Source organism: Pseudorca crassidens, chromosome 19 (assembly GCF_039906515.1).
Source record: "Pseudorca crassidens isolate mPseCra1 chromosome 19, mPseCra1.hap1, whole genome shotgun sequence".
NCBI lineage: Eukaryota > Metazoa > Chordata > Mammalia > Artiodactyla > Delphinidae > Pseudorca > Pseudorca crassidens.
Window position 1 is genome coordinate 55129857 of NC_090314.1, and position 12597 is coordinate 55142453.

Consider the following 12597-nt stretch of genomic DNA (forward strand, 5'->3'; position numbering starts at 1 on the left):
GGGTGGGACCCAGGACACCAGGTCTGACCAGCACCAGCACCGGGTCCGAGCAGTGCCCCAGAGCCCGCGTGGGCAGCGTGGAGCCCCCTGCATTCGGTGACCCCCCCTCCCCGACCAGGCCTTCAACGTGGTGTTCGAGAAGGCCATCCAGAAGACCGCCCCCGCCGACGAGGTCAAACAGCGTGTGATCAACCTGACGGACGAGATCACCTACTCCGTGTACATGTACACGGCCCGCGGGCTCTTCGAGCGAGACAAACTCATCTTCCTCGCACAGGTGACATTTCAGGTAACATCTGGCCTCGATGCCCCATGTGTGGTCCTTGGACGGGCAGCACCGGAGCCCCGTGGGGTGAGGTGGGGTGCTGGGGGAGAGTGGGGGGGGTTGGAAATGCAGATTCTCAGGCTCCGGCTCAGACCCAGTGGATCCAAACCTGCATTTTTAACAATATACGGAACACACCTGGGCTCTTGAGTTGGTACCAGGAAAGGTGTCCCAATGGGAACCATTGAAGGGGAGGGAAGGTCAGTTAAAGGGAGACGTCGTTCTAGTCCCTTCAAGTCATGCTGAGCCGACAGTCCCGCCTTAGCGGTTAGTCCGCTGTGGATGGGAAAGAAAGGTACTAATGAGTAAACATGCCCCCTGTTTTTACAGACCTGCTGAAATATTTAAAGATTTTGGTTCCACTAAATTGATTAAACAACCTCTCCGCCACTTTGTTTGCACCGTGTTATAAGTGTTATTGGGAACACGGATTTCATAGCTAGCTTGGGCATCAATGTCAACCCAGCTTTCCATCCAAACTCCAACTTGGAATTAGGGGTCCAGGTTAAGGAGGTTTCTTTTCCATGTGAATCTCTGAGTAACGGGTTCCCTGTTTCTCCCCTGCTAAGAGCACATCAAGATAAGTTTCCTTGATGCTCCCCCTAATTTTCCAGAGTAGAATGTATTCTTTTCAGGCCCAAAGAACTTTTTATTTTACTAAGATTAAAAAAAAAAAAAAAAAAAGAGACCCTGACTCAGGGGAAACTCTCTGTGGAATCTGAGAAAGCAGCTGTGTGAGCTCCTGACTGGGGAGGTTACAGTGACCGCGGCCCCGGCTCCCCTGCCGTCCATCTGAGATGGAGGGGCTGGGCCAGTTGCCCAACGAGCCACTTCAGTGACCAAGACAGGGCCTGCTAGAAGCCCAGAGAGCTTGTGCGCACCAGTGGCAAGGTGACTTCGAATGTGACCAGAAAACGTATATACCCCAAAGAATTGCAAACACGTATTCAAACAAATACGTGCATGTAAACATTCACGGCAGCATTTTCTCGACAGCCAAACGGCAGAAACAACCCAAACGTCCAACGACGGACTGTTGGGTAAACGAGATGTGGTCTCGCCATACACTGGCCCATTATTCGTCCATAAAAAAATGAAGCAGTGACACGCGCTACAACACGGATGAACCTTGAAAACACGCTCAGATGCAAAAGGCCTCGTGTTGTATGATTCCATTTACTGGAAATGTCCAGAAAAGGCAAATCTGTAGAGACGGAGAGTAGACTGATGGTCGCCTGAGGGCGGGACTGCTGAAGGGTAGGGGCTTTGCCTCTGGGGTGACGGAAAGGCTGTGCACCTGGACAGTGGTGCTGGTCGCACAACAGTGTGAATGCACTACATGCCGCTGGATTTTAGACCATAATAGGGTTAAAGTGGTGCATTTATGCTGTGTGTATTGTACCGCAATTGAAAAACAAACAAGGTGCTGACCAAGCTTTGGGCTGACCCCAAAGGGGCAGGACAGTGCTTCCCCTGCAGGCAAGGGGTATGAGCCCCTGTCGTAGGGCAACATCTAAGCGAGCCCCACGGCCCCTCAGGTCTTGTCCATGAAGAAGGAGCTGAACCCGGTGGAGCTGGATTTCCTTCTGCGGTTCCCGTTCAAAGCCGGGGTCGTGTCACCCGTGGACTTCCTGCAGCATCAGGGATGGGGCGGCATCAAGGTTGGCCTTCAGACTTGAACACTGTGTTCTCTCCCCACCTCGCGGCCTTTCCTGCTCGCCCCAGACATGTTTACAAGGTGCTCCCGGCCGTAACATTCAGTAGAACGGAGGAGGCCTCAGAGGTGGGACCAGGCACTGATGGGCTGCCTGCCAGCTCACGGGGACTGTGCTGTCCTACTGGAGCGCAGCAACTTCATCATCACGTCCCTGCAGGCGGCAAGCTGAGCCGCGATGGGCCCCAGGGTGTGCCCAGGGGTCGCCCCTCCGCCGCTTCCCCTCACTTCCAGGAAAATGCAAAGTGTCAAGGCTATTCCTCAGAATCCTGGGGCCCTCACTGTGTCAGTTCAGAAAGACCAGAGGAAGGCGACCCCCTGGGATGAGCAGGGCCCCTGTTCCAGAGCCCCCGGAGAAGCAGCCAGGAGTCACATCCCCGATCGGATTCCTCCCTCGTCCCAGCCATTCATCCCCAGCAGCTCATCGTTTGAGCGACAGGCCCCATGGTCATGCTTTTCCCGGAGCCCGCGGGGAAGGCGCCCACTGGGATGGGGGAGAGCTGAAAGGCCGTCTGCCCCCAGGCCCTCTCGGAGATGGATGAGTTCAAGAACCTGGACAGCGACATCGAGGGATCCGCCAAGCGGTGGAAGAAGCTCGTGGAGTCGGAAGCCCCCGAAAAGGAGGTCTTCCCCAAGGAGTGGAAGAACAAGACGGCGCTGCAGAAGCTGTGCATGCTGAGGTGCGTGCGGCCCGACCGCATGACCTACGCCATCAAGTGAGTGCCCCCAGCCCCGCCCCACCCCGCCCCAGCCTGGCCTTAGGGCTGGGGAGTGGGCGCCTCCCATCCCAGCCACCAATTCCCGTTCTGAGTTCTCGTAGCTCTGGGGTCTCTGAAGGTGGCCAACAGGAACCGCCGGCTCCCCTGACCCTGGGCGAGGAGAGGCGCCCCGAGATAAGCGACGGGAAGATAAAACTCCCCGGGTTGGCCACCAAGATTTTAAAAAAGCCTGGGCGCGCTGCCAGTGCAGGGGACACGGGTTCGAGCCCTGGTCCAGGAAGATCCCACATGCCGCAGAGCGACTAAGCCCACGCGCCACAGCCCCTGAGCCTGCGCTCTAGAGCCCGCGAGCCACAACTACTGAGCCCGCGTGCTGCAACTACTGAAGCCCGCGTGCCTAGAGCCCGTGCTCCGCAACAAGAGAAGCCACCGCGATGAGAAGCCCGCGCACCGCAACAAAGAGTAGCCCCCGCTCGCCGCAACTAGAGAAAGCCCGCGCGCGGCAACAAAGACCCAACGCAGCCAAAAATTAATTAATTAATTTTTTTTAAAAAGCCTGGGTGCTAATGACCTCCAAGGCCACGACCACGCGGGGTCCTTTAAGGATGCTGTGGGGAGAAAGCAGTGGCAGAGCCATCAGCACCCGAGGACTTTCATGGCCTCAGTGGCTGGATTTAGAGGAAATCTTTTATTTTTACGGCTCGTTTGCAAAGAGAACCATTCTGCTTTCGTGAACAATCTCTCTGGACCTGAAACGCCTCCAGGACTGGAAACTTAACCATCGGGTTTCAGCGCCCGTTCCTTTCACTCCCCAAAGCACAGAAAGACTTCAGGAATATCAACGGCTGTAACATCTGCACGGCCGGCCCGGGCAGGCCATGACGTCGTGGGGGAGGGAGGGAATGAAACAGGCCCCGTTCTCAGAGGGGCGTCTTGGTTTTCCGTTTGCCCTAGTGGCCTGAAAGCCACCAGATTTCCCAAAAGGCGCCCACGTCTGACAAAGCAGAGGCCTGACTCACACCCACTGGTTGTTCACAGACACGTGTTTCTGTTTTGTTTTGTTTTCTCGGGACTGAAGAGGAAAGGGACCGCGAGGGGTTCTGGGTGCGGGAGGGGAGCGGGCGGAGTGAAGCAAGAAATCACGTCACGAGGGAGAGTCGAGCTGGTCCAGGGAGAAAGCAGGAAGGCATCCCGGGAAGGTCGGACACGGACACAGCGTGGGGAAGGCCCAGGTGAAGGGCACTGAGCATCCAGGGGGACACCGCCTGCGGGCGAGCTGAGCACGGGTGGGTGTCCAGCCCCACGGCCCCCAGAGCACCCTTGAGAGCCACCCGAGTCACCACGGCAGAAAACGCATCGGAACCGCGTGGGCGACCGCAAACGCCAGGCGAACCCAAGTCATGCTCTGCGGCGGTCGCAAGGAAAGCAGATTCACCTCCCGAATCAAACAGGGCGGTGGAGCTCAAGAGCAGGAAGTTCAAGTCCAAGTCCACGGCAAATAGCAACAACACACAGTCGTCAAGAGCGTGGGTTCACTCCGCCCTCCGCCAACCCCTCGAGCCGGGCACCTCCCCTCCTCCGGGTCCACAGGCCCAGGGAAGGGAACTCGCCCATGGCGGGGCGGGGTGCTGGTAACGGGCTCCCCAGAACAGCAGCCCGGGTCTGTAGCACCTGCCAGCATGCAAGCCGCTGGGGGCGGCTCCAGCACCCCCGTGCCCAGGACACAGCGCTAGGCGCAGCGGAGCCCTCCATTCTGCGTCATCACTGCAGCCGCAGAGAACGACCACGTGGCCCGGCCACGTCAGGAGCAGCAGGGAGCTTGTGACATTCCTGCCCCAGGCAGGACCTGTACCTTCTAGAATTCCTTCCCGGGCAAGGACTCTAGCACTGACATTCCGGGTCAATTCCAAAGGCCAGAATCAAGCACAACCAGGGGCCTGGAGCAGGAGCCCTCCCACCGGCCTGTGGTCAGCGCTGCTCAGGGTCTGTATAGAGGCCAGCAAAGGCCAGACCGGGGAGCGAATGACAGCTATCACTCCCACGGGAGTGGGAAGGCCCACCTGGCACCCGCCCGCAGACTCCCCGTTGACTCAGAGGGACGCCTCTATGTGAACAGGTCCACCCACGGGGCTTCACGACGCTCAGAGCGCTCAGATCGCCGACTCCTCGGGAATAAGTGTGTTCTCTCCCGGGGAGACTGCCGTCGTCCTTCTTTCAAAGACCGCACTGGACATAAGTTTAGCTCCTGTGTTTCATTCAGATACAGTGAGCTCAGCCACCTGTGGTCAAGGGAGAGGGGCAGAGAGCTGAGATCCCAAGGTCACCCTAAGAGGGGCCTCGACTGACCCCAGCCTTATCAGGGTCAAGATAGAGTTTGGGGCTTGGAACAGAGGGGTGCTTATGTAAAGAGACGTTTGGGTTTTTTCTGTGACTTTCCTGATGATCCGTGTTTTGCGGTCCATGGAGCTCACCAAAGCAACTCTAATGCACGCGTCCTTCCTCCTCAGAGCCCCCGTCGGGGGAGATTCTCAGGACGCAGAGGCCGATCTAGGTTCTGTTCTGTGTTGCTGCTGCCCTGGTCTGGAGAGCAGATAGGAAGTGTGGGGGGGAAACAGAAAGCCACTAGAAACTGATCCCTTCCTTGGGAGCGCTGAGGTGTGGTCACCTGGAACACTTGCGGCCCGGGTTCCCTCCCGGCTGACCTTGCACGCCTTTGAAAGTGGGGGTGGCATCAGCTGGCTGAGAGCCTCTCACCTGTCTGTGCACAGGTGGACGGGCGCAAAGGGTGCCCAGCGCGAACACCGCCAAATACCGCGCACGCTCCCCTCCACACCCCCCCTGCCTGCAGGAGGGCCCTGTAGAGACCGACTCTCCAGCTAGAGGCCCTTCTCTGCCTGAGAAAGTCCCCCAGAAAAGCGGTCCCTCGCCTCGGGTCTGACCAGGCGTGTCCCCCTCAGGAACTTTGTGGAGGAGAAGATGGGCAGCAAGTTCACAGAGGGCCGGAGCGTTGAGTTCTCCAAGTCCTACAAGGAGAGCAGCCCCTCAAGCCCCATCTTCTTCATCCTCTCCCCGGGCGCTGACCCCCTGAAGGACGTGGAGGCCCTGGGTAAGTGCAGCCGGGTCTGGGGAGAAGCGCATCCAAACCACAGTGAGACGGCCCTTCACACCCACCAGCAGGGCAGGTATCAGACACACGGAGGTGACAGGTGTCGGGAGGGGACGAGAGACGGGGCCCTTTGCATTGCTGGTGGCAGTGTGAGCAGGTGGTCCCTCCCTAGGTCACGCATCGAGTCACCACATGTCCCGGCAATTCCACTCCTGGGGACGTTCCCAACGGAGCTGGGAACAGGTGTCCAAACAAACAGGTCCCCTCACGACGGCCAAAAGGTAGATCCAACCCACACGTCCATCAGCTGATGAACGGCTGATGGCAAAGTGGTAAATCATGAAAGGGAACGAAGCACTGACACAGGCTACGCCGTAGACGGAACGAGAAAACACTGTGCCGAAGGCTCCACGGTATACGATTCCTTGTATCTGAAACGTCCAGAACTGGGGAATCTGTAGAGGCAGAAGGCAGATTAGTGGTTGCCAGGGGCTGGGGCGGGAACAGGATGCAGAATGACTGTTTAATGGGTACAGGGTTTCCTTCTGGGGCGATAAAAATGTCCTGGAACCAGATAAACAGTCGCACGACACTGAATTATTAAATGTCCCTAAATCGTACACTTTAAGATGGCTGTTAAAGGGGTACATTTGATGTTATGTGTATTTTACCACAATTTTAAAAGGGGTAGGGTGTGGAATTCCCAGCTGTGGATCACAGAAGCTCCATTTCTGTCATTCAGCCATCCCCATGCTTTTCCTGTTTTCCTTTCCTTTAGGGAAAAAATTGGGATTTACCATAGACAACGGGAAACTCCATAACGTGTCCCTGGGGCAGGGACAAGAGGTGGTGGCGGAGAATGCCCTGGACGTGGCTGTGGAGAAGGGACACTGGGTCATTCTGCAGGTATGGGGGTGGGCGGCACCTGTGCCTCTTGGGTGAGGGATCCCAGCCTCAGCGCCCGTGGGGCTTGGCCTGAAGGCCTGAAAGAAAGCAGGTTATGGGATTCACATGCACAAGCGTGGCTGGGCATCCTACAGCCCCTGAAGGAGGGGGCAGGAGGCGCCCACACCAAGCACAGCTCTGCCTGGGTTGGCAGGTGGTGTGAGGCATCACCACTGAAAGTGTGGATTCTTCAGCAGTGAGAAAGACATCCCCGCCTCCCCCCCTCCCCCTTGTTGGCTCGACTGCCCCTCCTCGGTCCTGCAGCCCCTCCAAGCACCCCGCCCCCCGACCACCGCCAGGCCCCGGCTGGTCCCACTGCAGGCCCGCCTCAGCTTCCGGCGTGGCTGACCTCAGTCCACAGGGCCTAGCCTGGTCCCATGCGGGGACCTCAGGTTCGAGTCATTTCTTTCTGTTCATTTTCTTTTACAAAATGATCGCCATGACGAGTCCAGTTACCATCTGTCACCTGTCACCTCATGTTCCCCACACTGTGCATTCATACCTGTGACTCTCCTACTTTGTACCTGGGAGTTTGTACCTCTTCATTGCCCTCACCTATTTCTCTCCTCCCCCCCACCCCTCTGGCAACCACCTGTTTGTGCTCTGTATCTGTGACTCTCTTTCTGTTTTGCTGTGTTTGTTCACGTGTTTTGCTTTTTAGATTCCACGTATAAGTGAAATCATACAGTATTTGTCTTTCTCTGTCTGACTTATTTCACTCAGCATCATATTCTCTAGGTCGGGCCATGTTGCCGCAGGTGGCAAAATTTCATTCTTTTTTATGGCTAGTATTCCATCGTGTATATACACCGCATCTTCTTTACCCACTCACCTGTTGATGGGCACTTAAGTTGCTTCCACATCTTGGCAATTGTGAATAATGCTGCTGTGAACATAGGGGTGCACGTATCTTTTGGAATCAGTGTTTTCATTTTCTTTGGATAAATACCCAGGATTGGAATTACTGGATGACAGGGTAGTTCTATTTTTCATTTCGTGAGGAGCCTCCAAACTGTTTTCCATAGTGGCTGTTTCAATTTACAGTCCCACCAACAGTGCGTGAGGGTTCTCTTTTCTCCAAGTCATTTCTTTTTTTTTTCTTTATAAATTTATTATTTTGGGCTGCATTGGGTCTTCGTTGCTGCGTGCGGGCTTTCTCTAGTTGTGGCGAGCGGGGGCTACTCTTCGTTGTGGTGTGCGGGCTTCTCATTGCAGTGGCTTCTCTTGTTGTGGAGCAGGGGCTCTAGGGTGCGCGGGCTTCAGCAGTTGTGGCGCGCGGGCTCTAGAGCGCAGGCTCAGTAGTTGTGGCTCACGGGCTCTAGAGCGCAGGCTCAGTAGTTGTGGCTCGCGGGCTGTAGTGCGCAGGCTCAGTAGTGTGGCTTGCAGGCTCAGTAGTTGTGGCTCACGGGCTCTAGAGCGCAGGCTCAGTAGTTGTGGCTCACAGGCTCTAGAGCGCAGGCTCAGTAGTTGAGGCGCACGGGCTTAGTTGCTCCACAGCATGTGGGATCTTCCCGGACCAGGGCTTGAACCCGTGTCCCCTGCATTGGCAGGCGGATTCTTAACCACTGCGCCACCAGGGAAGTCCCTCCAAGTCATTTCTTTTTACTCAAGCCTCTCAGAGGAGGGGTGGGGACCATATAATTCTCAGCCCTTATGCTGGTGGAGGGCAGGAAGGACTCGCCGCAAGGCTGGAGGTCCTGAACGAACTGAGAACAAGCTTCAACTCTGGGGACTCAGTTGCTCAGTGAAATTATCAAGTGTGGCCAGCGCCCCGGGAAGGGCGGACAGCGGGGTGGGGAGTGCGGGTGCCGTTGGGGAGGGGCCTGCCCTATGGGCCCGGGGTGGAGAGGAGTGTGCGGGCACTAAGCCCTGGTCTTGGCTGCAGAACATCCACCTGGTGGCCCAGTGGCTGAGCACCCTGGACAAGAAGCTGGAGCGGTACAGCGTCGGCAGCCACGATGACTACCGCGTGTTCATCAGCGCCGAGCCGGCCCCCAGCCCCGAGTCCCACATCATCCCCCAGGGCATCCTGGAGAACGCCATCAAAATCACCAACGAGCCGCCCACGGGAATGTACGCCAACCTGCACAAGGCCCTGGACCTCTTCACCCAGGTAGCGTGGCCTCCCCCCGTGTCCCGTGCCTGGCTCAGCGTCAGCGCCTGCCGGTTCTCTCCCACCCACACCATCCCCAACGCGCACACACTCCTTGAGCCACAAAATGAACAGATCCCCGAAGGACTGTGCAGAATGCAAATGACCTAAAGTGCTGGCGCACAGCTTCAAAGAGCAGAGATGCGCGTCATCCGTGAGTTTCACGACCTGCACGTCAGGCCCGGTAAGTGTGGGCCGGGTCCTCTGCTTGTCCGAGCACCTTAGGAAGGGGCCAGGCTCCCGAGGTGGTTCCCCGAGGGTCATTCAGCCTTGCTGGGGCCACAGTGCTGCCCAGACCCCTGCTCTCACTCCCCGTGAGACGCGATGCTGTGGGAAGGCCGGGTGCGAAGGGGATGGGGCCGCAGCGCCCGGCTGGAGGGCGGAGGTGACAGACGGGAGGGCGGTAGTGCCCGCCGCACAGGTCTCCGTGCTCTGGTCCCGGGCCCAGTCTTCCTCCCTCGACAAGCAGGCCCCACTGCCTTGTGGAGGGACGCCGGGTGCCCTGGCCCTGCAGGGTGGGTAGGGGGGCCTCGGCTTGCCTGTCCACGCTGTGTCCGCCTGGACCTTTGTTCACGTGACTCCTCCCCCATCCAAACCTCCCAGTCCCCAACCTGCCACGTGTGTAGCCTTCCCTGGCACCCCTGCTCCGCTCCGCAAATCCCCAGCATCTGCGTCCGTTCTTCTGGTGCCTGACCTTCACCTGTCCTATACTAGAACCTTCTGGGTGCACGCGTTTGGTCTCCCAAGGGAGTCTAAAACCGTTTTGAAGAAGAGAGCCGATACTCTCTGGTAATACCCAACAAAGATTATGTATGGAGCACATTGTGCCGATGTTGCGTAACGTCTGTATCTGATTTCTTTAATTTATGTGACAGTATCTGAGTCATCCACTAACCTCTCCCTATGGGCTTAAAGGACCCACCAAGGTCAGAGTGTAAAGTCACAGAGAATGGAAAGCATGAAAACAGATGTGCAGACCGGGTCCTTCCTCCAAACAGTACGTCCGTGTGCCCAGGACGTGGTAGGCTCAGGGAACAGTGAACAAGACTCGTTACGCGGGTGACTGGCCTAGTCTGGTGAGGGGCGTGGACGCGTTCACAGGAGAACAGGGTGTGATGAACATGTGGGGACATGCACGGAAACCCCAGGGCGATGCAGCTCACACTGGGGGCTGCGGGCCAGTGCGGGGTCCCAGAGCTGTTTGCTTCTGTCTGTGCTGAGTCAGTACGGAGGTGGAGAGGAGGCATGCGGTGAATTCTGTAGCATTTCAACATCACCGTCAATCCGAGCACGTGATCCGTTTTTCATTTCTATCATATTTTGCTAGAATATAAGTCAGTGATGGAGTGGCGGAGGGTGGCGAGGTCGGCAGGAAGCTGGTCCCCCACTTGCAGGAGTCTGGGGCCTGCTCCAGGCCGCAGAGTGGCTCCCGAGCCAGGCTTGGCCGGGGGGTGGGTGTCGAGGTAGAGACAGCTGACGCCCGAGGGGCAAGCAACAGAAAATGCAAGAGCCTCTGAGCCCCGGGAGCAGCTCCCCACGGCGCGTGGAGCCCGCTGGGGCCTCTGGCGGGGGACATGGGGGCCGGGAGGACGTGGACGGGCTGCTGGGCTTTGGGGAGATGCTCTGGCTGCTTGGAGTCAGCGGGAAGCGCGGTCGCTGTCGGGCAGAAGCGAGGTGGGGCTGCCCGGCTGAGGACAGGCGAGCGGGCACGTGGCCGGGGCTTGCTGAGGTGCTCGAGGGCTCCCTAACTTTGTGCATCACCTAAGGCATCTGCAAAGATCGGAAGGGAAGCCATGCGGAAAGCTGTTGCTTCCTGAGGGGACCATCCCAAGTTCGGGGGCCCACTGCCTTCACAGAGTTTCACAGGAAGAGGCAGTAGTGGCTGGGATGCGCCCAGACCATCCCCGGGCACATCACAGAGCCCAGAGGCCCGGGAGGCCAGTGATGAGCGGTCCAACCAGAGGGAAGCCTCCGGAGGCAGACGGAACCCGCCAGGCCTTCCCTCATCCTCGGGCCTGGCGGGTTCCTCCCTCTGGTTGGCGGTCTCAGTCTGCACCCTTTCACGGCCGATGTCTGGAAGGGTCCAGCCAGGCCTGTCTCCTGGGCCCACAGCTGACAGGTGATGGCGCCGTCTCTAGGACAGGCATTGAGGAAGGATCTGGGGGGAACGTTGGGGTGATGGAGCCCCCATCTGTGCCCCTCCCTTCCCATGTTTGCTGGAGGGGACCCCAGCCGGGCATGTGTGTCAGGGCTTCCGTGGAATCAGGACGGGGCCCCTCCCTTGTTACACCTCGTGTATCTTTTCCCGACGATGACCATTTGATAGGCGTCTGTCCCCTGGTCCAGCTTTCTGGCTGCTGTGCCTGCGGCCCCCGGCCACTGAGAGGCACTCATAGGGCTGAGCGGGTGAAGAGGAGCCCAGCTTAACTTCCAGAAGCCTCTGTGTTCAGAGGCACCCACTTAGCAAAGACTAATCCGTTAAAGTCGCACAAACCCAGAGAGAACTGGGCTTCAGAATTTGGGCTGGGTTGGCCTTTCCCTGGGGCCACCTGCTTTCAGAAAGGCTTTCCTCAGCATCCCCTCCTCCTTTACAGATCGTTTTTGGCGAGTTTGGGGTACTGCTTGCATGTAGATGATGAGGAACGTTGATAATTGCGGGGGAATTATATTGGGGAATATTTTATTAGGAAGATGTATCAATAATTTGACTTGTAACCAATACTTAGAGTGATACAGCTGCATTTCTGGAGGAAGCAAGGACAAGAAAGCGTCCTCTACCCGACCCTACAGGTCGGGAGAGACTCGGGAAACCGGCTCAGAGCAGTCGATGGCCTTAGGCCCCACCCCTCATCCCCACCTGCACCCCCAGCGAAGCAGCTGGCAAAGACGGCCCTGGTCCTGCCCCGGCCGTCTGTGCGGACCCTGCCTGACCCGCGTGCCTGCCCTCCCGCAGGACACACTGGAGATGTGCACCAAGGAGATGGAGTTCAAGTGCATCCTCTTCGCCCTGTGCTACTTCCACGCCGTGGTGGCCGAGAGGCGCAAGTTTGGGGCCCAGGGCTGGAACAGGTCGTACCCCTTCAACAACGGGGACCTCACCATCTCCATCAACGTGCTCTACAACTACCTGGAGGCCAACCCCAAGGTAAGGGCCCACCTGGAGCCCAGCTGGGTGGTCCTCCCGCCCTGCCTTCCTTTCAATTATTCTGTCTCACGTTTAAGAGACACTGAATAGGTTTCATAGGCCAAAGAAAATCTGAAAACGTGCGACTCCTCTGTGACCCCAGCCATCTGATATAATGGTTACCACCCAGGCCCTGGCCACCACCTCCAGCAGTTCTCAGCCGTCTGGCAATTTTTCTAACTCCACGGGAGTCAATATCTTTGGGGACCTGCCAGTCCTGCACCCGAACAGCGACTCCCCAAGAAAGGCCAGCCCCCCAGACAGCGTGAGCCGAGAGAAGATACCAAAGGGCTGCCTGGGCTGCAGGCCTTGCCGACAGAACGCAGGTTCAGAGGGAAGGCCAAAAAAAAATCTCCCTGGAGACACGGAACGCTCCCTTTCATTTGTGTTGAAAATTAAAACCAGTGTGTCCGGTGCCGTGCAGGCTGTTGCGAGGGCTGCTGCGAGGCGGC

General features: G+C 57.7%; 2 protein-coding genes across 4 annotated transcripts in view; one reads left to right on the plus strand and one right to left on the minus strand.

Annotated features, from left to right (window-relative positions):
• DNAH17 (dynein axonemal heavy chain 17) overlaps positions 1 to 12597 on the plus strand; it is a 110443-nt gene that overhangs the window by 89840 nt on the left and 8006 nt on the right. For both annotated transcript variants that reach the window (XM_067715435.1, XM_067715434.1), the window contains 7 exons: positions 119 to 289; positions 1864 to 1986; positions 2562 to 2755; positions 5716 to 5864; positions 6643 to 6770; positions 8695 to 8922; positions 11915 to 12106. In XM_067715435.1, the coding sequence (XP_067571536.1) occupies positions 119 to 289; positions 1864 to 1986; positions 2562 to 2755; positions 5716 to 5864; positions 6643 to 6770; positions 8695 to 8922; positions 11915 to 12106 (1185 nt within the window). The remainder of the gene's footprint in view (positions 1 to 118; positions 290 to 1863; positions 1987 to 2561; positions 2756 to 5715; positions 5865 to 6642; positions 6771 to 8694; positions 8923 to 11914; positions 12107 to 12597) is intronic.
• PGS1 (phosphatidylglycerophosphate synthase 1) overlaps positions 1 to 12597 on the minus strand; it is a 108627-nt gene that overhangs the window by 50016 nt on the left and 46014 nt on the right. The gene's annotated exons all lie outside the window — the stretch shown is intronic.